The sequence below is a fragment of the Macaca nemestrina genome, chromosome 6 (assembly GCF_043159975.1).
Source record: "Macaca nemestrina isolate mMacNem1 chromosome 6, mMacNem.hap1, whole genome shotgun sequence".
NCBI classification, from domain to species: domain Eukaryota; kingdom Metazoa; phylum Chordata; class Mammalia; order Primates; family Cercopithecidae; genus Macaca; species Macaca nemestrina.
In genome coordinates, this window is record NC_092130.1 from 10,534,986 (window position 1) to 10,562,187 (window position 27,202).

The 27,202-nt window shown below is 43.3% G+C and overlaps 2 protein-coding genes across 9 annotated transcripts in view; one reads left to right on the forward strand and one right to left on the reverse strand.

Annotated features, from left to right (window-relative positions):
* Positions 1-16,239, forward strand: part of INSYN2B (inhibitory synaptic factor family member 2B) — a 118,554-nt gene extending 102,315 nt beyond the window's left edge. For 4 of the 6 annotated variants that reach the window (XM_011740028.3, XM_011740032.3, XM_071098099.1 and 1 more), the window contains one exon: positions 13,696-16,239. In XM_011740028.3, coding sequence (XP_011738330.2) covers positions 13,696-13,882 — 187 coding nt within the window. In that variant the 3' untranslated portion in view covers positions 13,883-16,239. Of the gene's footprint in view, positions 1-7,338; positions 11,532-13,695 lie in introns of those variants that run through there. The other 2 variants (XM_071098103.1, XM_071098102.1) reach the window with 2 other exon arrangements.
* The window catches only part of LOC105480844 (dedicator of cytokinesis 2), a 434,017-nt gene that overhangs the window by 204,318 nt on the left and 202,497 nt on the right, over positions 1-27,202 (reverse strand). The gene's annotated exons all lie outside the window — the stretch shown is intronic.

Consider the following 27,202-nt stretch of genomic DNA (forward strand, 5'->3'; position numbering starts at 1 on the left):
ACTACAGAGATCATGCATTTCTTTTCCAGACATAACTCCCAGGAAAAAACTGCTTGGTTTAAGTTGTAAAATGTCTCCAATATGTTTTAAAGGAAAATAATAAGAGGTCTTTCCCAGAAAACTTTTCATCTACCATCCAAGCATGCTGTTCTGGAATTGGAAAGACAGAGTTGCAAGCTTACCATTTTCAGTGGGTGAAGAGACAGATTGGCCATGTAGGATTTAAAAGGTGCTAGAGAGGTGAGAGAAATAGAAGAGGTATTGTTCATCCAGGGTCCACCTGGACAGGCTGCTCCTCTTCTTATCCTTAGTCTCTTCCCACCACTTCTTCAACTGCACTCATGGACTTTATTTCTGTGGTACTACTTTCTGCTACCTTTTATCTGATATCTATATCAATCTATCTTTATATCTAAAATTTTCAACCAACTACCTACAGACATTTCCACTTCATATCCCAAGGCAACTCAAATTTGTCATATCCCCAAACACACCCATTTCACCACAAAATTAATTTTCTTCGCATATTTCTCATTTTGTTCAACACCATTGACCAAGAGGCAACTCCATAAAGATATCACAGTCCCCCTTGACTTTCTCTTCATACACCAAATAAGCTACTGATTCCAACTGCTCAATCCAACCCCTTCACTCCAATTCCTCTGCCACAGGTTCAAAAAAGGCTGCTGTCATTTGTCACTTAAATGCGAATTGACTTTTTTGACACAGGTCTCTCTTCCCTTATCTCAAGTAATCCTCCATGCAGATTGCTAACTTGCATCTGAAAAATAGAATCTGACCATGCCACTTCCCTGCTAAACAATCTTGTCCTGGTTCAGGTAGTCTGTGGCTCCTCTCCAGCCATGGGGAACTAGGTGCTCAGCTGGTGGTTCTGTCATTCCTCAGTGCCTTTGCATAAGTTCCTTTGCTTTCCTGGATGTCTTTTCTGCCCTGCTTCGTGTGGATATTTCTTAGTCTTGCAGCTTAAATGTCAGTTATATGGACAACCTCACAATCCAATCCTTCCCCAGAAGGACCCCCATGCCATGAGCCCTTGTCTGCTAGGTCACTGATCCTACTGCAGTGTAATAGAGTGTTTATAAGTTTCTTTCCTTCAGCAAATGGCTAGTCTCTCAAAGTCATGGATCATTGTTTCATACATACTTGGTGCTTAGTAGGTGCTTATTAAGGAAAGAAATGACTCTATTAACTAGGAGAGGAAGGAAAAGCAGCAGTGGACTTGAGACAGCTACTTAGATTGTCCAGAAGTAAAGTCATTGTTAATATTAGTGTACACCACCACCCTTGGGTGGGGAAATGAAGGATTAAACAAATATTCTCATTAGGAATGAGGGCTTCTATGTAGCTGGTTCTCAATGGATCTTTTTAAGCTGAATGTAAGCCCATGGGTTGCCAGTTTTAAAATAACTCGAATGCCACATACTTTCAACAAGAGAGACCCTTTCTCTGATGACTCAGAGAGCTTGCTGCACTTTCATAGAACATTGAAACCCTTGTTCTTCCAGGCCATATGACATTATTGCCCGGGACTTTTGTCCTGGCTGCAGTGGGAAAGCAAAGTTTGATTGTGGGGAACCACAAAACTCCAGGTGAAAATATCTCCTTTCTCTGGTGTCTGAACTGTCCCAGTGATCTCTTTGGCAGAAGGAGTCAGAACATCAGATCTTCAGGTTCTCTTGCTAAATATCTAATGCTAAATATCAAAACCCAGGTTTGCAGGCACAATAATGCCTAAGGTGTCCACATCCTAACTCACGGACCCTCTGCATGTGACCTTATTTGGCAAAAGGGACTTTGCAGATGAAATGACTTCAAAGGAGGAGAGCAGGGTGGGTTGTCTGGATGGGCCCAGTGTAATCACAAGGGCCGCAGAGAAAGAGGGAGGCCAGAGGATCAGAGTCAGAGAAGGAGATGTGATGCCAGAGGCAAAGGGCAGAGTGCTGTGGTCACAAGCCAAGAGGCATGGCAGCCCCTAAAAGTGGGAGAAAGCAAGGGATGTGTTCTCTCCTAGAGCCTCCAGAAGGAGCACAGCTCTGATTTACAGCTCTGGAGGACTTCTGCCCTCCAGAACTGTAAGAGTAAAATCTATGTTGTTTTAAGCCATTAAATTTGTAGTAATTTCAACAAAAGGAAATAAGTACACTCAGATACACTCAGATTAAATCCTCATAATTGGGGGCTAGTTTATTTGACTTTCATTGATGATTTTTACAATGATAACAGCTGACGAAAGAGATCTGTGGGGCTGAAACTTAAGGGAAAGAAAGAAGAGAGCTACCACTTACTGAGGATTCATCATTTACTGATCACTTGAAGTACCTTCTGTTTTCACACTTAATCCTCACGACGATGAGATTGATTGAAGTGCCCCCAAGTTACAGATGACGGAACTGATGCTCAGGAGGGGGTCAGGCACTTGCTCAACATTCAGATTAGGCAATTGAAGCTGAGAGAGGTGAGGCACTTGCACAATTATTCTGGAAATAGTCATTGCAACCGCCACAGCAGCACACAGTTCTGTCTTCCAGCAAGCCAGATTCCATAGCATGCTGCCTTCCAGATGCCAGACTCATCTGAAGGATATTAGGGCTCAGGGGAATGTTCGATCGTCACTGATTTCCACTCAGCCAAGGGCATCATGAGGGTTTGCATTGAAGATGCAGGCCCCAGACAGTGCTTCCAAAGTATGGTCATGGACCATCTGCATCAGAACCTCTGGGTGTCTGTGGAAACTGGTTGCTGGGTTTCAGCCCCAAAGCCACAGAATCAGAGAGTGTGGGGTGGAGGATGGGAAGCTGCAGTTGCAGCAAGCTCCCTGGGAAAGGCTGGTTCAAATAAAGCTTGAGGAATTTTTTAAGTAAAAAATCAGGGTCTTAAAAGAAGATAGCTGATTTACTAGAAAATTTTGTGACAACCAGCCCATGGATAAAAAATACTTGCTTGTAAAATAGCCCAGAAAGTAGCTTTAGTTCTTCATACGTCTTTGGAAAGATGAATTACCTTTCTGCTTGGCTTTGATTTTAGGGTTAGATGATCATATACAGACCTAATTATATATGTTGGGTACAGGTGAGAATGGAGGCAAGGGCGAGGAAAAGAAGAGAGAGGATTATTCATGGAGCGGGCTATCTTCTGATGCCTCCTGTTTCCAATGAGAAGAGAAAAGGAGTCCCTCTCAGGCCACTCTGGGGCCCAGGCTTGCATTATGCAATACTTAGGGGATTCAGCTGTAACCTTTCCTTTCTCCCACCTCTCAGTTCCTCAGGCCTCATCTGAGATCAGAAACTGATTGGCAATCCAGGCTGACATTTTTCCTCCAACAAAAGTTGAGAGTAATTAAAGCCTAATTCTGCTCTCTGGCCAAGAGACCAAATGCTAAGAACTACCCTCTGGTGAGTCCTAGAGGGTCAACAGCAGAACAGCAGACACACGTAAAAGGTGGGTTTCCAAGTGCTGACCATTACCACTACATCCCCACTTCAGGACAGGGGTATGGTCAGCCCATGCTTGGGAACCAAGGACCATGTATGAAGCTAAATGCCATGCAGAATCTGCCACCACCACCCACTCATTTTCTCAAACTCCACAAACCACTGGTTTTTGTTTTGTTTTGTTTTTGAGACAGAGTCTCGCTGTTGCCTGGGCTGGAGTACAGTGGCACAATCTCGGCTCACTGCAATCTCTGCCTCCCATGTTTACGTGATTTTTCTGCCTCAGCCTCCTGAGTAGCTGGGATTATAGGTGCCCGTCACCACACCCAGCTAATTTTTGTATTATTAGTAGAGACGGAGTTTCATCATGTTGGTCAGGCTGGTCTTGCACCCCTGACCCCAAGTGATCCACCCACCTTGGCTTCCCAAAGTCTTGGGATTACAGGCTTGAGCCACCACACCCGGCCACTTTTTTCTTTTAATCATTATTGATGCATCCACTCATAAATTCTTCTGGACCAAAGAGAGAACTTATGGATTTTGTAAAGGAGACTCTCTGCAAGAGCCTCCCTTTGTATCTAGCAACCAGCATTCTCGTTCCTAGCACGTCCCCTTCACAGTTTTCATATTCAGAGTATGACAAGGAGGCTCCCTGGAATGCAGGCCAAAGCCTCACAGCTGTGCACCCGGCAAGAGAAAAGCAAGGGCTCCACATCACTGAGGAGAGAGTGGCTCCAGAGAGCTGAGTGAACCTCCTGAGGTCACGCGGTTGATGGTCTGAGAGTGCTTCCGGGAGTTTCCTTCTTGGTTAAGCTATTTGGCCACTGAGCTCTGGCCTTGCCTGCCACTTAAAGCTATTACCTAACCAGAGAAAAAGGCATTTCTCTAGAAATGCAATATGCACTCAGTCCTATGGGTTTAGCAGCCAACTTTTCACTTAAATTATTTAGTATTTTCTTTTTGTCTGCTTATGACTCTCTCCCAGCGTGGAGCCAGGTGAACTCTTGAGAGCCTTGTCTTCCAGCCACAGTCCTCCCTCTGGCCAGCAATGAAGTCCACAGTAAAAAATAATGATAAAGGCACACAGCAGAACTCTTCTTTCTAGTAATCACAGATGCATTTGCAGCTTTCATCAAATTGCAATATGGACTGAGTCACACTATTTCAAACGCTGGGCCGTGGACGTCATGGCAACACCCTCGAGCATCCCCAAAACAACCAATAGCAAACACAGCTTCAATTGTCTCTTTGGGAAACAGCCATGAAGTTTGGGGCACATGTAAAATGTAAAAGGTAAAATTTCTCTGAGTCCCAACAGGCTGATTCCCAAGACATTTGTCTCTATTCCCTGATTCTCTTGAATGGCATTATCCCTTTCTTTTTCTCCCTAGAGTGTAAAGGAAAAGAAGTAGGATTTACAGCATCAGCAATTTATCTGCAATAAAAAATGAAACCTATTTTAATGCATTAATAGCGAAAGAGGCTGATACATGCCATAAATATAAAATTACACAAGTTGAATATTTCAGAGGAATAACAAATGAGTGGCTGCTGGCACAGAGGCCACAGGTGACCACAGAGTGATCCGATCTTTATTTCTCCATCAAGTAAGTGTAATAATCATTACCATTTGTTAAGCCAGCCACTGCACTAGGCATTTTGCCCAAGACTATATGTCTATCGTTTCATTTCAGACTCCTAACAATCCTAAAATGTGGATAGGATTAACATTCCCATTTTACAGATGAGGAAACTGAGACTCAGAGAGGTTAAGTGATCTGTCCAAGATCCAAGGGAGCCAGGGCTCAAAACTAGGTCCTACTTTCAGGAGACTTTCCTGTCCCTTCCCCTCTTTCCTTGTGACCTTGCATCGTCAGTGAATAAGTGTGTTAACTTTCTCGGAGATGATCTACGCCTTCTGAGGGCTTCACAGGCAGATCTTCCTGGCACAGAGTCACAGAACCCAAAACACAGATTTCTTTCAGAGACAGCTATCAGCAGAGATTTCTGCAGCTTGATCCCATTTATATATGTGCCAAGAAGAGAACCTGTGATTTTCTGAAGACTCAACAGCAGATAGATGCCCTAGGAGAAGGGGTAGACTTGGCAATTTGAAATAGCTGCAAGTTGTGAAGCTCAAAATTAAACCCTATAAAAAATGAGCAAACTGGTCATTAGGAGAAAGTTTCAGGAACAATGTCCCTTCCAGGCTGAGGCAAGAAAAACATACAAACTAAAGTTCCTGTGATCCGAGACTGTAATTCTTCCCCAGAGACGCCTTCCTAAGTGTCATGATTTATCCAAACGGACAAGAACCAAACGACCCTCACTGCATCCATTGATTCTTACAGCTAATTCTTTAAAAGAGAAAGTTGCAGGAGGTCAGTAAATCAGTGGTGCACCTGTGTTCTGCAGAAACAGGGACCACAGAAATGCTCCAACAAGAGATGAAGAAGAGGTGGAGGGGAATTTGGAAGATGGTTTGTCTTCAGGGAGATGCCATGAATCATTCGCCTCTCGGCCAACTTGCTTAGAGTGTAGTTGAAGGCAGTGGCTTGTCGGCATGTCTCTTTATAAAAGAGCAGGACCCACTGCTGAGAAGGAGGTGCAAAACGGCTCACTGGAGATATCAGCAGCCTACACGAGACCCAAGATTGCTGACCCCAGATATTATCTTCAATATGCTGCCTCCTTAGAAGCTGAGCACCTTTTTTAGGTATGCAGCCTCCCTATCAAGGCTGCCCTGAAATTGAGAAAGAGTATTCCAAGGCGAACTGGTCAGCTGGTCCATAAAGAGTCCCCCATGCACCCCAGCCCCAGTTTGGGTCTGGTTCCACAGGGGACTATGAGGTCATCCAGGAGCACCAGGCCTTGGTCACCACCTCCACCCCCACCACCCTACACATTTTGCAATCAAGATTTCATACAGATACAGATTACTATGTTCTTTTGGTCCAGTACATCTTACTGTATAAGCTTTGGGGCTAGACTCTCAGGGTTCAGATTCTGACTCTGTCACTTACATTTGCATGCCCTTGGCAGAATATTTAACCTCTCTTTGCCTCAGTTTTCTCATTTATAAAATGAAGGTAATATTATTTATCCCGGCCGGGTGCGGTGGCTCAAGCCTGTAATCCCAGCACTTTGGGAGGCCAAGACGGGTGGATCACGAGGGCAGGAGATTGAGACCATCCTGGCTAACACGGTGAAACCCCGTCTCTACTAAAAAATACAAAAAACTAGCCAGGTGAGTTGGCGGGCACCTGTAGTCCCAGCTACTCGGGAGGCTGAGGCAGGAGAATGGCATAAACCCGGGAGGCGGAGCTTTCAGTGAGCTGAGATCCGGCCACTGCACTCCAGCCTGGGCGACAGAGCGAGACTCCGTCTCAAAACAAAAAAAAAAAAAAAAAAAAAATGTTATTTATCCCATGGGACTTGAGAATTCATGAGAGAAGAAATGTAAACTTGTAGCATAGTGTCTAGCACATAGATTTCATTCCATAAATGACCATCATTCTTTTTATCTTAGTTATTATTTTTTTCCATTTAAATTACCATGTGTCCTAATCGAATGTGGTCCAGGTACTCTCTTTTTGTTTCTTCTCCTTAGAATAAAATGCTGGAAAGAGTTAGGTCCATGGCTAAAACATTGGATCCTTCTTTAAACAGAAAAATCAAAGGACCAGGTGTGAGGAAACCAGGTGAATAGACTGAATGTTTGTGCACCCTGCAAATTCAAATTAATTGCTAATGCCCCATGTGATGATATTTGGAGGTAGAAGCTTTGGAAGGTGATGAGGTCATGAACTTAGAGTCCTCATGAATGGGATTAGTGCCCTTATAAAGAGAACTCAGAGAGGTCCCTCTCTCCTTTCTGCCACGTAAGGACACAGCAAGGGAATACAGCTGTCTATAGACCAGGAAGAGGGCCCTTACCAGATACCCAACTAACAGCACTTTGATCTTCAACTTACCAGCCTCCAGAACTGTGAGTAATAAAATGTATGTTATGTATGAGCCAGCCAGTCTGTAGTATTTTGTTATAGCAGCCCAAGCAGACTAAGACATCAAGTTTAGATTCTGCTTGTAACTTATAATGTGACTTCCCTTTGCCAACTTGCTTGTCTGTTAAGTGGGCAACAACCTTCCTATCTTCCTGGGCTATGATGAGGGTAAAATAAACACACAGATCTAAAATACTCTGCAAATTCAAAAGGTATATACAACTAAGAGGCTTCTGTTATTTGTTTGTTTCTACATCCATTTTTATCTCCTTTTGGTTCACCCAACTTCGTTTTACCCAGCCAAGATCTTGCATCCAGAACCTTGCTCTGTTGTTTGCTCATGTGCTTATCTAGTTTTTGCTATTTGTTACTCACTGTTTCTTCTTCCAGACAAGTCATGACTTGGGGCTCTTGCTGCTTCCAATTACCGAGAAAAACAGCTTTCTGCTTTTCAGCAAGCATGATGGCTGGAGCACTGATCTGTAAGCTAGATTAGTGAGGTGCCCTCAAGAGGGAAACCTGAAAGTTCTTACCATTTCTGATTTACACATAGCTCACTCTCTAAACGCAGTGTGGCTCCGTGTTCAGACATCTCCTTGGATGTGAAGGGCTCTAAGGTTCCTCAGGCAATTAACTGAGCATCCCTGAACCACAGGTCCTATGTCCCATGCCTCCTCAGGAGGACCAACTCACATACGTTGAATGCTCTGGACTATCTCAAGGGCTCGTGTCCAGAATCTTGCATTGTAACAATTTCTTAACTACAATTTACCCTCCACTGTAAGCCAGGGTTCTGCAAACTCAGCACTCTGCACCTGTCTTCCTTCTTATGATTCTGCATGGAATATAGAGCATATGTGAAATACGGATGGTGGAAGATAGTAAGGATGGGAGGGTACAGAGAGTAGGTGGAAGCAGTGAAATGGAGGTGAGGTTAGAAAAGTTACTGGTGTGCTATTTGGGTCCTTGAGCTGAAACCCAAAGCAGAGAGTCTTCCAGTATCTGCAAACAACCCTCTGCTAAGAATTGACTTCAATTTTCACCAAGCTGGCAACTTATTCCTCTTTGCAAGGGGTTGCTGAGCACGGTGTAAGTAGCTAAGTAGGAAACAGAAACGCATCTTCTCTTTTCTACCCAGCCCCAAGACACAAAGCAGATGACAGGGCGCTGTCCCTCCCCATTTATAAGGTAGCTGCCACCAAAGCAAAATATACTCCCTCTCCTCCCTTCCAAATTCAACTGCAGTGTGTCAAACGGATGAATAAAAAGAAAAGTGGCAATTTTCCTTTATGTTAATAAATTGCTTTGGCCTAAAAAACATTAATAAATTTCCTTCCAAAGCACACACACTTCTCCATACTCTGCTATTTGCCTGGTCTTGAAAAGAAAGTTACTTTCGATCCCCTTTAAATTGTTCAAGACCAGTGGGGGCAGTCACAAGAGGGGAGTGGGGAGCTCCCTAAATCCCAGTGATTATAATGGAACCCTGCTGTGTTTCCATAGAAACACAAAGAGTGTATTCTTCCCTGAATGTAGATGGTGGGGAGGGGTGAGGAGTGATGCTGCTGGTAAGGTGTGCAGCTACTGAAGAGCTGAAGGCTGATGCAAGGAGCTGAGATGGGAAGGCAGAGGACCTAGTGAGGAAGAGTGGAATGGGCCGAGACGGTGTTCTGTGTGCAGTGATTTCACCTGTTATTGCGTCCCATCTGCACAGCCAGCCAGCAAGGCAGCTAGTGTAACTCCCAAGTTCAACTGAGCCGTGTGCAGAGAAGAAACTTGCCCAGGGTCACCCAGCCAGGAAGTGCTTCAGCCTCCATTCAAACCCAAGAGTGTTCAATTCTGGGGCCCTCACTCCATCCTCTATACTGGGCTGGGCGTCAAGTTGTGACGGTGAGACAAAGTTTCCGTTCCATCTCTTGGTCTTTTCGACCCAGGCCTGCCAGTTCTATACACATTCTGGAATCATCCAGAGCATTAATATCATTTTCTTTTTGAGACGGGGACTCACTCTGTCACCCAGGCGGGAGTGCAGTGGTGCACTCATAGCTAATTGCAGCCACAATTTCCTGGGCTCAAGTGATCCTCTCACCTCAGCCTCCCAAGTAGCTGGGACCATAGCTGCACACCACCACACATGGCTAATTTTTTATTTTTTAGAGAGATGGGGTCTTGCTATGTTGCCCAGGCTGGCCTCAAACTCCTGACCTCAAGCAATCCTCCCACCTGGGCCTTCCAAAGTGTTGGGATTACAGGCGTGAGCCACTGCGCCCAACTTATTTTTCGTAAACAGGTATTAGGACACTTGTAAATCTTGTCAAATTCAGCTGATTTGTTGTCATTGTTTGTTTGTTTGAATTACGAAGTCAGAGACACTTCACATATAAGGAGAGGAAGGCAGCTGGTGCATGTGTGTGTTCATATAATTTGGCAGAAGCATATGGATGAAGAACTGGAAAGTAGGAGTAGTTGAGAGAAATAAGAAGTATATTTTGAAAGCAATTGTTATTTAATCACCTATCTCAAACACACTGGGGACAGTATCCACATCTGTCTAACTTACTATTGTGTTCCTGGAACCTGGTACAGCGTCAGGCCCAGAGCAGGATGGACTGATGATGGATGGAATGTTTTGTACAAGAAAATCTTAGACTCCTAAAATCCTAGAGGGGGCACCCACTCTCTTTGGCCCCATCTGGTACTCTATGATGAAGATTGTTTTTCTGCCACAGTAGGGAGGGCAGGGCTATTTCAGGAGCTAGGAGCATTGTGAATATAGATGCTCCCTATCTGTGAACTATGTGTGTTCCCAGTGCTAGAGGGGTGAGAATCAGAGCTTGCAACTCACCATTTTAAAGTCCTTCCTTGCTGAAATGCAGGGGTTGCCTAGGCTCTCAATCCATCTCCTTCAGTTTCCACTAGGATGAATGAGGTTCAGGTGGTACAGACAGAAACCCACTCTACCCTACCCCAGACAAACAGGGGTGCAGTACCAGGTGATGCCTCCTGGAAATAGGAGACTGTGATGTTATGATTATATATGTGTGTATGTGTGTGATCTATCTGTGTGGGGGAATGAATAGATAGAGACAAATAGATGCTAGAGATAGATAGATAGATAGATAGATAGATAGATAGATAGATAGACAGATAATGACAGATGATAGATGGATAATGATAGATAATAGATAATGATAGATAGATACATAGATGATAGATGATAGATTAGATAGATAATAGATAGATAGATAGATAGACAGATAGATAGATAGATAGATAGATAGATAGATAGATAGATAGATAGACAGACAGACAGACAGACAGACAGATAGGTTTTCACCCATGGTTCCTGGCTTATAACTCCCATAGTCCTTGTTACAATCTTTTGTTATCATGTTGGGTGAGTTAGGCCTCAGGAAGCAGAGTCTCTCTCTGACCTTCTCCTGTCTTCCTGTCACCTGCCTAAGGCAGGACTCTAATCTGATTGTGGATCAAGAGACTGATTCCAGAGTGGGTTCTGCCCATACCCCGGAGGAAGGAGTGCTACACAGGGGGGCTGAAGCCCCCACACTTTGCCCCACGCATCCCTTCGTCTGTATCCTTTGCAATATCCTTTACGATACACCAGTAAACGTAAGCGAGTATTTCCCTGAGTTCTGTGAGCCACTCCAGCAAATTAATCAAACCCAAAGAAAGGGTTTTGGGAACCCCAACTTGAAGCTAGTTGGTCAGGAGTTCCAAGGGCCCGGACTTGTAAGTGGGGGGAACAAGGGGAAAGTCTTGTGGGAGTGAGCCCCCAGTCTGTGGAATCTGATGCTATCTCTGGGTAGATAGTGCTGCAACTGATTTGGAAGACACCAACTGGTGGCCACTGCTTGGTAGTGGGGAGAAACTCCCACGCCTTTGGTCATAGAAGGCTTCTTCTGTGTTGATGATTGTTGTGTGAGAGCAGAGGAAAAACATGGTTTGAGAGTTTTTCCTGAAATAGAGACTCCTGAAATAAAGAGTCAGTATGTGAGTCTGCAGATGCCTCTGCCCACTGGCCTGGCAAATTCTGGGTTTTGGCGAGAAGGTCTCTAACAGCTACTGATGCCAGCACTGAGGACACAGAGTCACTGGATTGGCAGTGCCAGGAGGCTAGGGGGATTGTCTGTCTACCATTCCTTCCTCAGGAGCCAGAACAGGGCCTGCCACAAAGAAGATGCTCAATAAATGTTTGTCGAGTGACTGGCTGAATACTTGGTGCCTACTCTGTGCTGCATGTTGTATATGCACATAGCATTTAAGCTTCACTGAGATCCTTTGCGTAGGCACTACTCATTTTGCAGATGAGGACCCAACAACCTGGAAGTGGGAAATGACTTCTCCAAGATCTCACAGTGAAACTGTAGAGCTTTGCTTTAAAAAACATAGCCTATGTTTCATCCATAATACATAATTCTAATTTAACATAATAACGGCCTATAGGTCCTCCAGCCAGGATTATGTTCCCATAGAGAGGGCAAGCGAGAACAGAAAGAGAAGGGATGTAAGTGGAGGAGAAGAAAGTCTGGATGGAAAATACAGAAACAAAACAATCAGATACCCTTTCCTAGTGCTCCCTAAGAACCAATACCCCGTCAGTCTGGCTATAAAACGGGCCCCCTCACCCCTCTGACTCTTCAGCCCTGCCTCTTCCATCTCAGATTCCATCTCAGAATGCTCAGGGACAAGGCATCCTTTGGGGCTTCATCCGTCATACATGGCAATGGCAACATGCGTTTGCAGCAGCACAAACTTGGGTTCCTGGCCCTGGGAGGTGACATGGGGATAGGTAACAAGGGCAGATGTCCCTTTAATGACAGCTGTTTTTCAGCCCTTTCTGGGTATAAAGTCATTGGCCAGTCATGCCACATCGTAAACCAACATGGGGTCTTTGGTCTACCAGATGCAACATTTCATTTTCCTCCTGGCTACACAAGGAGAATGCACTGTTTTCATAACCACGTTTCCTCCACTTTCCACACTCCCACACTGGCTCCTCATCCTTGGGCCTTCTGAGACCCCTGGTATGAAACCAGGTAACAAACACATCGAAAAGCTTAAGAGCTTTCTTATAAGCATCTTGGCACTGAAAATTCCTCTGTAAGTAAATCCTCCTCATGGAGGAAAGTGGACAATCAAGGACAGAGGGAACCGGTGCTCAGCCCACAGGGATGTCTAAGAGGATTTGTTTTTCCTGCCCCGGCTCTCTGGGTTCTGGGGAGGGTTAGCCAGAGTGAGGAAGCAGGCTCAGCCTCGGAGTCCTGCTGGCCTGACTCCCAGACATGCAGAGGTCACAGCATCAGCACCCACTCCCCATAGGCCAGGCTTCTGCTCAACACCCATGTCCCCTGACCTCAAGGACCCCTGGTCTGCGACAAATTCATTTTCACCTCCTCGATGTTTGTGATAATCAGCACAGGACAATGGAGTCTGTATGTTAATGACACCAAAACACACAAGTAAAATAGCCAACAACAACAGCAACAACGAAAAAGAGCATGGGAACGTCCATCCATCAGTAGAGGAATATTTAAATACATCATATTGAGGAATACTACAAGGCAGTCTTACATGTAAAGCTCTCCAAGATACATCTTTAAGCTGAGATGCAATTCAAAGAGCAAGGCATAATCTATTGGTAGAAATTATGTTAATGATGACGATGATAGCGGTAACAGAAGCTAACACATATGGAGGACTTAGCGCACACCAGGCCTACTCTGAGCACTTCATTTATATGATCTCAGTTTACACACATTAATTCCAAAGAAAGCCTTTGAGATAGGTGCTCATATTACCTCCATTTTACAGACGATGAAACTGAGCAGTCAGTTTTCTTATCTGTTCCTCTGCATTATCTCAATTTTTTAATAATGGTTTTATTAAAGTTTTCATGCATAACACATGCAAAGAAAACCCATTAATGATTAAGAGAGAGACTGGAGCTAATATTTACAAAACACTTGCCATCAGGTCTCACTGACCCTCAATAACATCCCTGTGAGGAAGGCATTACAGGTGCCAATTCAATCAATGAAGAACTAGAGGTTCAGAGAGGTGGTATCACTTTCCCAAGGTCAAACAGCCAGTAGGTACCTAAGGATCTAGGATTTGATCCCAAAGCTCTTGTTCTTCCATGTTAGTTGGGGCTGAGTGATGCTAAATCAGTCTGTGCTGATTCGAATTGACTTTCCTTCCTTCCTCTCTGTGTTTTTCAGTGTAGAGTATGATTTTCGGCAGCAGGAAGGCAGGTTCCATGAAGTTTTGCAGAGTCTGGAGGAAGCAGAGCCAGTCGAGGAGGCATCACCCCCACCAAAGTCCCCAGCAGAACCCCCAGCCCCGGAAAAGCAGGACTTAAGGCAGAAAACCAAGAAGGTGAAAAAGAAATGCTTCTGGTGGATCTGAGCTGGTTGGGACCATTCCCCAGCCTCCCATCTCCACGTACTTCCCTGAGATGGAAAATCCACTGCACTTAAGGTCTGCCCCACTTCTTTGCAAAGGTCCTGGGCTGTGAGCCCTTTGGTCTGTGAAACAGAAGAGCCTTGGAGCTGATGTAGCCGCTGCTGGACACCTGACCGCCATCCTTACCTGAGTGCGTGCCACTGCTTGCTGAGGGCTTCACGGACACTAGGGTGACCACTTGCCAAGTTCCCCATCACATTCAGCCAGAACTCAAGCTGAGTTGCAAGTCCAGATTCCCACCACGAGCAAAACCCCACACTATACCTTCCAACACCTCCACGATGCTAAGCACTTCCTTTCCATCCTGGGTTCATCAACCCAAAAGAAAAAAATAGTGTTGTGCAGAGCCGGAAGATAGAGGGATGTTATAGGTTATACGCAGGTACCATAGAAAAAATGAGATAAACTGGCAGTTTTCTAAGATATCAGCATAATAAGCACAAGAGAAGTGGGCAGGGCATAAAATGCAGGTTCACCCTGGTATGTTGGGTTGTTTTCCTTTCTAGTTGATCCCCTTGATCCCAAATTAAGGCTCTGTCATCTCATGGTGCATGCATCTTTCTGCCTGTGGCAGAGTCAGGCCACCCCAGGGTATAAACTTGTTGGTGTGTGTGCTGGACAACTGTAATTCAAAGAGGATTTCAGCAGTTGTAGCTGTTCCAGGGCCCACCCTAAACCATCATGCTTCTTCTCTGCCTGGGGCCTGAGACCACCTGGCAATTGGGTGGAGTCTGTTTTCGGTGTGAACTTTAAGATTCCATAGTTAACTTACCTGCAACATTTAAAATCATGAGATCCAGCAACCTGTCCATCAGTTACATCTTATGAGTAACATAGATATGGCTAAGATAAAACACAACACTGTTTCTCATCCCTTCATCCCAGAAACAGCCATGTAGATAGGTTCAAACATATATTAATCAACACAGACTCCCTTCCTGGTGACCAGGCAATGGTCACCTGATTAAAAAAGTAGCGGGACTGGGGATGAGGATATAGTTTTTTCTATTTTAGTTTTAAATATCTTTCTATCCCAAAGTCTGAGTTCTTCAAGGTTTGGCTCATTCTTTTTGACAAGACCTGCATACATGTGGACCCAGTCAAGTTTGCATGGCTGAACAAACGACTAAAGTAATATAATTAAGTAATTGCTACATACTCTTGGGGATGAGGGGTAGGATGGAAAGGCTCAGATACCTTCTGGTTGAATTAAATTCTCCATCAGCATGTGGTTAGATTGACATTGCTAGAAAGGGATCCTGAAACTAAACATACATTAAACGAAGAAGGTATTTTGTAATCCCCTTGGCTGAAGATCCAGTGTCTAAACTAGAATCTTTGTAGAGCACAGCGTCCTGTGTGTTTGTGGGATGTACCTACCCCACTGTAAATGGAGCCTAATTGAGCAAACCACTCTGATGGTTTCACCTTCCCCTGTCATAGCAATGCAGTGCACAAAGCTATTTCAGTGAGAATGAAAGGGAAATTTGGCAAGGAATATCAGCTTGCACTATTTAAGTCTTGGAATGTCATTCAAGATGTTCTTGTTCTGTTTCTAGTGTAATGTTTAAGCCCACAGAATGAGACCGGAATATATAACGTCATGTTAGAATTAAGATAAATACACTTGTCATACTTAAGAAGCCACATTTCAGTAAGATATGCTACCACTATCTAAAAGCCACAGATTTTTTTTTTTTTCCTGTATCCATACAATCGACTCTCAGTTGGCCCCAGCAATGGAAAAGAACAGAATAGAGGATAATCCAATAAAGTGAAATCATTTGGGATCTCTTATGTAATTTTATCTTGTAGTAGAGCTTCCATCTTAATTTGCTTTGCTTACACTAATTTCATATGAATTTACATTCTCGGGCATCATGCTAGAATGTAAAAACCCCGTTCCTAGAATTAAGAGACCCAGGCAACCAAGCAGTCTATTCCACTAGCCTTTGGCAAATGGCTTAAATTTCCAGGGCCTGTTTGTCCATTCTTGAATAGAGATAAGAACATATGCTTTCCTACTTTATAAACTCTTAGCACGTTCTGCATTACGTGAGCTGAGTGACTCAGAGCTGAGCTGGATTACTGGCCAAAGTTAGCCTGGCAAGATAAAGAGATGTTTGAGGTACCTCACACAAAATTAATAAGCTCATGCGGTCATAGATATGTTTCCAGTTGGGGCCCTCACATGAACCCTTAACGGAATTAAATAAAACTGGGACTAGAAATTGTTGACATTTTGTACACTTCCCCAACAAACAACAACAACAAAAAAAAAAAAAAAAAAAAAAAAAAGAGAGAGAGAGAAAATGTTGACATTTCTAGAAATACAGCCAAACAAGGCTATACTGATTCTACACTAAAGCACAACACCGCATTGCTTGGGCAACTGAGCTGGAACTGGGAAGGAGTTATCTTCTGAAAAATTGATACTTAAAATCATTATGAGGAAACAGGATTCCATAAACATTTTCCTGATGAACAAAAATGATCGTCTCTATGTTTAAAACACCATACACACATATACCAAAACTGCATACTCACTTGTTCATGTGAAAATCACTGCTTCTTTGTAAAATATTATGTAACATCTACCATGATATTCTACAGAAATGCTGTACTTGAGGTGATCTGGTTATCTGGAGAGGTATTAATTTAGCAAAAATTACTTTTATAAAATTGAAAGGAAAAAGACCAATACATCAACTTAAATTGCAGGAGTTTATGTAGCTGCTTTCTCTGTAGTTTAAAAAACAATGCATAAATGCGTACTCACTATCCTTGGAACTTAATACCAGCTCATCTATAGAGTACCTTCTTAAAGACGATGTACTGATGTAAGGTTTTGTAAATTTCTAAACTGTTTTAAATGGGATATTATCTTTTGCAATAAACTTACATATTTTTTCTAGGTTTTAAGACTCCATTACTAGCTTGGGTTGATTTCGGTTACAAAATGTATGCTTAAGAAGCACACCTCAGTGGTCCTAAGGGCAAGTATGGCTTTTGTTATAATTGCTTCTATATATTTCTAAGGGAAATAAATAAAGAGCAGATTCAGAACTTAGTGTCATGATGATCACAAGAAGCCCCGTGTGTCCTGTGAGCGAGGGAGGCAGCATGAATCAATGGAGAGCTGCTCCCAGCCTCATTCCCAGGGATGCACATGCATGACTTGTATCATTATGCTCAGACACCTGAACTCTATTCAGTACTTTTCTTTAATTATTTCCCCTTTAATTTTTTTCCTTAAAAGTCAAATTTGTATCACCAATGTGAAGAAGAACAATATCATGTTCCAAAAATAGAAGATGAAATAAAAATATATCTTATTAAATTCTTGCTAAACCCTGTTGCTGTCGCGGCTGCTAAGCCTGAGACCAGCTCTCTGTTAAGAGGGGATATTAGCCAATATTCAACACATACTAAAGCCGCATTCACACCAAGCCCATTTTCTACTTGACTAATCAGGATGTTTGAGAGAACTGAAAAGAAAATCTTTCCTCTCATGTGATTCAGTATTCTTTTTCCTGCCTTCTCCACGAACCATTTAAAACCAGCTTGGGTTTACACCTGGAGAGTGAGTCTCCCATTTTGGGAAACCCCAATTTAGAGAAACAATAACAAACACAAACCCTGGACATAGAATCAGAAATCTCGGGTTTGACAGCGTTGTGCTACCTTCTTTTTGCTGCATAACCTTGAGCAAGTTACTTAGCCTCTGTGAGCCTCTGATTCCTCTGATATACCCCCTGCCTCCCAAGAGTGCCTTGACAATGAACTCAGTGACAGCCAAGAGCACAATGTAGGGTACACATCGGGCCAGGCCCTCAATAAATGCATATTCAGTCATTTGTGGATTGAAGTCAATTGGGAGAGAGAAAGGAAAGTAACTCCGTGAAGCTGCAGTGGTTTTCAGAAACAGGTTTTTCTCGGGGCAAGGGAAGAACACTTCCTGTTGGCACGATGGCTCACACCTGTAACACCAACACTTTGGGAAGCCAAGGTGGGAGGACTGCTTGAGCTCAGGAGTTTGAGACCAACCTGGGCAACGTAGTGAGACCTCATCTCTAAAGCAATTAAAAAATTAGCCAAGGGTGGTGGCTTGCACCTCTGGTCCCCATCACTCAGGAGGCTGAGGCAGGAGGATAGCTAAACCCAAGATGGGGAGGCCTGGAGTGAGCTGTGATCATGCCACTGCACTCCAACCTAGGTGACAGAGCAAGAGTCTGTCTCAAAAAAAAAAAAAGAAGGATCCACCAGAAACCATGACAATGAATGTTAAGTAATGTTAAGTAATAAAGTCGTCCATGATTCAAAAGAGCATATGGGCACATAAAATACAGCAAAGCACTCTGGGAATGAAAGATTCTTGTTGTGTGGAATCAAATATCCTAGAGGTGAAAGAGACTTTAAGAGCCATGTCCCTTCCATTTTAAGCATGAGTCAATTAAGGAAGGCTAAATGATTTGACCAAGGGCTTATAGCAATCCTGTGGGGAAGTAGGTGTTGGGAGCAATGTGGTTGGTGGGTGGAATGTGTGAGGGGCCGGGGCCATTCCAGGAAGCATGAGGCTAGACTTGAAACCCGTTCTTACCTTCATTAGCTGAGCTGAATCCTCAATATAACCTTCACTTGAAAAGGCTCTCATTTCAAGCTGCTCAAGGCAACTTGCTGTATGCTAAAAATGTATTTCTTTTTATAAATGCCAAGAAACAAAGATGTTTTATGATCACTACGCCCATCAAGCATTGCTTGCAAGAAAAAGTGCGGGGGACAAATCCCAATCCAACACTGTCGGCATTCGGCGCAAACCACGTTTGGCTGCTTTAATGAACATAATCCCATTTTTTAGTACCTTCACCTCAACTTCCTCCCCATCTTCTTTTCACCAATTTACAGCCTAAATTTCTATGGACCATATTATACCACCCCTACTCCTGAGGTTTTGCAAATGTCTAATTTCTCTCTGCCTCCTACAGAACTCTCAGCCCATAAAGAGCAGGGATGCATCCGTTGGCAACACAGAGTTTGGTCCTCTCATTGCCAAACTAAGCCAAGTTCTCAGGTCGGCGTGCCTCTTCACTGTGGGCATCCTGTTCTAAACCCACTTCATTTCTCAACTGGCCTCTGCAGGAACCTCCCCAATAGGTCTCCCCACATGCAATATCTTCCCTTACACTTATTTTTTTTTTTAAATATATATTTGAAACAAGGTCTCACTCTGTCACCCAGACTGAAGTGCAGTGGCACTATCCTAGCTCACTGCAGCCTCAGACTCCCAGGCTCAAGCAATCCTTTTACCTCAGCCTCCCCAGTAACTGGGATTACAGGTGCTTACCACCACAACCCCCTTATGTTTTTAAAAAACAATTATTTTCTGTAAAGACTGAGTCTTGCTATGTTGTCCAAGCTGGTCTCAAACTCCTGGCTCAAGTAATCCTCCTGCCTCAACCTCCCAAAGTGCTGGGATTACAGGTACATGATACCACTCCCGGCCCCTCTCTCACTTCTCAAATATCTTCTCCACATAGCAGCCAAAGCAATCATTGCAAAATTTGGATGGCAATAACGTTACACTCTGACTTAGTGTTCAGTGGCTTCCCGATATACTTAGGAAGTAAGACCAGGTCTGCTGCTGTGGTCCGAAGCCCTGCACATCCTGCCCTGCTTCTCCTGTACGCTCCCACCACAGGCCCTTCTGGTGTTTGTCCTCCAGTCTCAGCCAGCCTTCTTGGCTTTCTTGGACCCACCATGCCTTCAGTCCCTAAAGGCTCCCATTGCTCCTGCTTGCAATACTCCCCACCTACACCACCCTCCCTGCCCAGCCTGCAGCTCTGTTGGAGTTTCCCAGGTCATGCCTCCCATGACTACTACCAACTCAGCCCAGACCATGCCAAATACCCCTCTTAGACATATGCTGGCACAAGGGACCTTACCATTGAAGTCCTTGGCACAGTTGTCCTTGTACATATATCTGTGTCATTCTTTGATCAAGGTATCTATCTAGACTGTAGTCTCCCTAAGGAAGGAATCTTGCTTATTCTTGCTTGCCTTTGTATCTCCATCATGTACCATAATGGGGTTTAAATACTCGTTGCAGAAATAAATTAATGAGTACACTGGATTCAGTGGGGAGACACTAAAAATTAATCCCCAGTTTATCCCTGGTCCTTCAGTCCTCGTATTAGGATGGTACCATAGTGGGTACAGTCCCGAATGATATATGGTATAAATCTATACATATCTGCATTCAAGTTATTTCATAGTATACTCCCAAAATGATTGATGGATTATTTAATTCCTAGAATTAAATGACCTATTATTGTGGTTTTGGCTTATGTATGTGTTTTTTGTTTTTTGTTTTGTTTTTTTTTTTTAGTTTTGTTCTCAGATCAAATAACCAGTCTTCCCCAAAGAGAAACTTAAGTCCCTGAGGAATAGAAACAGCAATTTTTCCACCTTCTCACCATCATGCCCTAGTCTCAGATCTTTACAGAAATTAGGATCTGCCACTGGTAATGTGCCCAAGGCTTCTAACTCTCCTGAGGTCTACACGGCATTCAGGACCCAGGAATAAAAAGACACTAATGTTTGCTCCCAGTACCCTTCCTCCTGCCAAGATCTTTGTCCTGAATATTGATGGTCCAGTTTAACATTGTTTCAGAATAAATTGTCATCATAATTAAATCCCAATGCATTCTGCACATTTTACCTAGATACTGCTTTACCATATCAGAGAGTAAATGACTTTTGAAATTAAAGCAGATTGTTAACTATTTTCCCTGTAATGTTTCTATTAAAATGCCAGAACTTATTACATGTGACCTAGTCCATTCCAGAGAAAATGCAATTTAAAAGAGACAAGGCCTAACTAAAGGAACATTTTGGGCAAAGCATTTTGCCTTGGCTCAAAGCAGAACTAAAGTGAAAAGGCAGGAAAATCACAACAAAGGATGATTTGCTTGGAAGCAAATAAGAGTTTTATTATCATAAATGGCTTTCACAAATTCTTAGAATCCGTAATATCCTATATTAGATTTTACTCAAATGAAACCTGTATGTTTGCTCCTGACAAGAACCTTTATTTCTTAAATCATAAGTTAAACATGGTGACCTCTACTCGGCGCTTCATCTTGGTTTCCCAGGTAGCAGACACGGTGCTATGATACCCTGGTTATGCTGACAGAAAAGCCTTCTTGCTCATGAACCAAGGGCTGAGTCATGTTAATTGCTGAACTTGAGAGTGATTCACAGTTTTTCCACTGAGCACACCAAGCCCGATGAAATTCATTTCCACAAACAGAAATCACAGATGGGTGATGGAGGTGATGAGAAGTTACTTGCTGGTGTCATTGTCTTTGGTGTGCTTTTTTGTTTTAAAATAAAAAACCATATACCTTCGGTAGTTGAGAGTCAGGGATCAAAGGGAACAAAATCAAAACAACACAAAACATCAGCACTCATCAACTCAGGCTGCTGACCTGGAGTGCGTTTCAAGGATTGAAACTCTACCTCATCTCCACTAATATGTACCCCTTGGCTCCAAAAATCTCAGATGAACCTCAGTCTGTAATCGCTTTTTTCAGTAAACAGTCATCAAGCCCCTTATCTCTGCCAGGCAAGGTGCCAAGGATACTGAGCGGAAAATGCAGTGCAGACACCAGCCTAGTACCAAAGAGCTCAAGGGCTGGTGGGCAGCTTCTGACAATAAGCAGGTGTCCTTTTCTGATTCACCCCACCTGGATGTCACATTGCCTCCTTTTGAACCCATCCAAATGCTGTTCTTGTATTCTGATATGGTTAGGCTTTGTGTCCCCACCCAAACCTCATCTTGAGTTGTAATTCCCCAGATTTTGACGGAGAGACCTGGTGATAGGTGATTGGATCATGGGGCCAGTTTCCCCCAGGCTGTTCTCGTGATAGCGAGAGAGATCTCATGAGATCTGATGGTTTTATAAGGGGCTCTTCCCCCTTCGCTCCTCACTGCTCTCTCTCTCCTGCTGCCATGTGAAGAAGGTCCTTGCTTTTCCTTCGCCTTCTGCATGATTGTAAGTTTCCTGAGGCCTCCCTCCAGTCACATGGAACTATGAGTAAATTAAACCTCTTTTCTTTATAAATTACCCAGTCTTGGGTATGTCTTTATAGCAGTGTGAAAACAAACCAATACGTATTCTCTTGTGGCTCTTTCTCATTATCTTCCCCTTTTCCCACTATATGTTAAACTCCCTGAGAGTAGGAGCAGCTTTCCTCATCTTGTAATGTCCAAATCCAGGAAGTGTCGTTTAGTTTAATTGAAAGACTTCACGATCGGGATCCCTTGTCTCTTCCACGTAGACCCCTGCACTGTTCTTCAACATCTATGTTCTCTTACCATTTTCTACCCCCTTACAGCTGCCTGGGGCCTCTCTCTAAGACACACATCTAGCAATGTCATTCCCTGGTTTTTATATCTCTAGTTGCATCCCACTACCATCCTAGAGCATCAAAATTCCTTCCCCTACAAATAAGTCTCCTTATAATCTAACACCAACCTACTGCTTATAGCCTAACTTCCTACTGGTCTACTTCCCCCAACCCCATCTCCTTGCCACTTTCCAAAAAGTAAGAAGCTGTTACATATCAGTGACTTTGCAAATGTTGTTTTCCCTACAAGGGACACCATTCCATTACCTATTTACCACAGAAAATAGTTTTAATTTAGAGGAAAAAAAAGGAGATTAGCATTATTACTACTGATAGTGATAATAAAAGCTTTAGTTTCTTGAATTTACAATGAGCTATTACTAAAGGCTTTGCCTGCATTATCTCATTTATTCTTCAAAAAACTTACCACAAGGTAGTTTATGATTACCCCCATTTTCCCGAAGAATAAATGGAGGCTTAGGGGGAGATAAGTAATCTGTCAGAGTACACAGGTAGGAGGTGGTGAAGGCTGGAGTTCTCTGAGGGTCTGCCAAGCTTGGGAGCCTGGGCTCTTAACTCCGATGCCAGACAGCAAGTTGCAATTTAAATGTCACCTCCTCTCTGTAACTTTTTCTGATCATCCCCCGTTGCTGCCATGGAATTAGTCACTGCATCCTCCGAGTACCCAGAGCATGTTGTGCAGGCTGCCACTTTTCATGTTATATTGACATTTCTTTTGTCAATCTCTCATGCTCATCTCCACCAGAAAGAAAATTCCTGGGGGGACACAATTGTCATTTCCATCTCTGGGACTCTCCAAGGGCTTCTCGAATTGCCTGAGATGCTGTAAATGTTTTGTATATGTTTGTTGAATGAATTGGGAGAATATGTGACAATGGAGACATTTCAAGGAAAAGCAGTCCAGGGGAAGAGAGACAGACCAGGACAGGCTGGGGGTCCTGACTTCTGCCCTTGACTTTCTGCATAATTTTGAACAATATCTTCACTTCCACACATCACCTCTATCTTTAAAATGAAACCCTGTGCCTCTCTGTCTTTACAGACTCTTCAGAAGAAAAGTGAAATTATATATATGAAAATGTTACAGGGCTGGGTGTGGTGAATCCCAGAACTTGGGAGGCTGACGCAGGCAGATTACTTGAGATCAGGAGTTCAAGACCAGCCTGGCCAACATGGTGAAACCCTGTCTCTACTAAAATACAAAAATTAGTAGGGTGTGGTGGTGGGCACCTGTAATCCCACTTAGTAGGGAAGATGAGGCATGATGATCCCTTGAACCTGGGAGGTGGAGGTTACAGTGAACTGAGATCATGCCACTGCACTCCAGCCTGGGCAACACAGTGAGACTCTGTTTCAAAAAAAAAGTTTCAGTAAGTTTGACTGTCTCATTAATTCCTATTTTTAAAGAAATAGTGTTAAAGTTATTTTTCCTGATTATAAAAGGAAAGTGAAATGATTTTTTTAAAAGTAAAACTCCAGAAATGTGCAAGTCATGTGTCCTTTAAGCAGAAGATACTAACATAATGTGAGCCTTAGAACATGTTCTGAGCTCTGAGAGATCAAGGCCCTCTGGTGAGGGGCCATATTTCTTTCCTCTCCTTGAACTTCAGTTTCCTTGATGACTTTATTGTTATTACTGTTGTTGTCAATGTTGTCATTGCTGCTACTTCATTCCTGCAACCCTCTCTCTATATAGAATTCATAGAATAGTCTTGTGTTGTTAAAAATCATCATAAATATAATTTAATGGCTACACAAATGCATCACTGAATGAATGTAGCATAAATCTAGAAAAATGGGTTTTGATTTTGAAGGATCATTTGACAGAATTGGTTCCTTTGAGTCACTTAAGGCCAGTGCCGTGGACGACGGTGATGGGCCTGAGATTTGTGGGACAGCCTATTTCATCAGCAGTTGTTCCCACGGGATTTTCCCAGGGGCAGTGGATTAGTCCGTTTTCATGCTGCTGAGAAAGACATACCTAAGACTGGACAATTTACAAAAGAAAGAGGTTTATTGGACTTACAGTTCCACTTGGCTGGGAAGGTCTCACAATCATTGCAGAAAATAAAAGGCACATCTCACATGGTGGCAGACAAGAGAAGAGCGCTTGTGCAGGGAAACTCCCCTTTTTAAAGCCATCAGATCTCATGAGACTTACTCACTATCATGAAAACAGCACTGGAAAGACCTGCCTGCCTGATTCAATTACCTCCTACCAGGTCCCTCCCACAACACGTGGGAATTCAAGATGAGATTTGGGTGGGGACAATTCCATATCAGGAATTGTCAGACCCTCAATGCCCAGGGAAGGACACTCATGATAGGATTTCTCCTCCCAATGTGGGTTCCAGGCCTTCACAGCAGACACAGTGTGCCTCATTGTATTTCACGGAGGCTTTCTTCACAGCCCAGCCATAGCAACAGCTGAACATTACTTCACAAATCCAGGAAAGATTGAAAGGCAGGGCTGTAAAATAATTTGTAATCTTATTCCTGACACCTGTGTCAAAGCAGGGAGAAGACAGCCCACAAGGGGAATAATAATGGCTATTATTTACCAAGGGCCTACTATGTGTGAAGCCCTGTGCAGTGAGCTTCACGCATGTTTTTATTCAGTCTTCACCACAAGCTTGGCAGGTAATGACCATTACTAGCCCCACTTTACAGAGAAGCAAAATGGGGATCTGCACTATGAAGAGACTTTCTAGCTGTGGAATGAGGAGACCTCCTCCCTTCTTGAGGAAAGGAGGACAATGGCTCCCAGCTTGTCAACTCCTTTCAAACCACATAGATTGTCCCCAGTTCCATAGCACTTAGAAAGCAATGTCAGGGATGGAGGTGCTCAGCCAATGCCCAAATGGCAGATATGCTGTTTCTTAAGTTCTCCAAGGACCAGAAAAAGCTGGCCTCTCTTCCAGTGCCAGGAAATAGGACAAAAGATACAGTGGAGTCTTACCTTTAAGAACACCCTTAAAATTATTTGTCTCAAATCAGATTTGTCCAGCTCCACTAACAGAAGCTGAAAGGCACTGAGATATTTGGAGGTAATTTCATTAGGATTTGATGATGGACCAGTCATCCTGTGTGACTGCATTTACCAGCACTTGCTGAATAATTTCCAAACTCTGTTTCTCTTTCTCTTTCTCTCTCTCTCTCTCTTTCTTTCTTTCTCTCTCTCTCTCTTTCTTTTTCTTTCTTTTTCTGTCTCTTTCTCCCTCCCTCCCTTCCTCACTCCCTTTCTCTCTCTCTCTCTCTTTCTCTCTTTCTCTCTCTCTCTCTCTCCTGACAGCTGTAGTCCCTGTGTGACCAGTGAAGGCCCCTGCTTGAGCACCAGCTTCCCCAGGGCCTGAACTTACTTACTTTGCAGAAACATGTTGATATGGTTTTGCTGTGTCCCCACCCAAATCTCATCTCGAATTGTAATCCCCATAATCCCCATGTGTTGAGGGAGGGACCTGGTGGGAGGTGATTGGATCATGAGGGTAGTTTTCCCCAGGCTGTTCTCATGCTAGTGAGTGACTTCTCATGAGATCTGATGGTCTTATAAAGGGGCTCTCCCTGCTTCTCTCTCTCTCCTGTCACCATGTAAAACATCCCTGCTTCCCCTTCCACCATGATTGTAAGTTTCCTGAGCCTCCCCAGACATGAGAAACTGTGAGTCAATTAAACCTCTTTCCTTTATAAATTACTCAATCTTGGGCAGTTCTTTATAGCAGTGTGAAAATGGACTAATACATATATGTACTGAGTCAAGTGAAGCTTTCATGGCAACAGCAGCAGCAGCAACAGCAGTGGCAGCAGTGACATCATCATCATTATCTAGGAGCACTCCCTATCCATAGCAAAGGTCTGCTCCATTGAACACAGCAGGGAGAATGCAGTTGCTATCCAAACAAATCAAGGAATCTCATATTTCCTCTTAATTCTCATTTCTGCAGCAGCTAATCATGGGATGGAAGAAAGATTTGGAGAATGAAGCATGCTCTTTTATGCCCCAGCTCTCATATTTTAGTTTGCCTGAAAGAATTCTGTCACCCAGAGCTAGTAAGGTATTTGGGAATTTTATGTTTTAAAAAATCTTTACAGGAAAGACTGGCATGAAACAAAACTTTATTCACATTATTTTTAAAATTGAACTTTGTAAAGCTTGTCATTAATTTGTTCCTTCAGTTCATTTGTTCTTTAAGTTAATTTACTGCCATAGCTTGAATTGAGTGCCTGCTACACACCATGCCCTGGATGGAAGGATGAATGGAAAGATAAAAGGATGTGGTCACTTCCTGCATGGGTCTTACTTTCCTGTGGAGCATAGATAGGTAAAGAGAAAATTCCAATACACGTGGTAATGCTGTAACTGAAACAAGGACAAAGAACAACTGGAAAGATGGCCTAGCAGAATGATGAGAGTTTTGCAGACTGCAAGAAGGGATAGGGCAAGAAATACTCCTCCCACTTAAAATGCACCAAGCCTTCCTCTCCACCCATTAATGTTTTTCATGGCATTCAAGACCCAGTTCTAGTTCCGTGAAGTCTACCTTGATAAATGACTTCTGTGCAGACATGTTACAGGTCCTTTGAAAGTTGAGATATGAATCCATGTTTTGCATATATATATATCTTCCACCTAGTATGCCCTGATATGTGTTCACCAAAGTCCTTATTAAGGCAATGCTTCCCCCTCCAAAAAACTTGCACACCACCCATATTATCATATTAAGCTGCAACCAAGCTACCCCAAGCTCATGATGCCACCTTTTGGCTACAAACTGTCATTTCAAGTCTTTTGTCTAATTTTTTTTTACTATTTTCTTTCTTAACTTGATTCTCTCC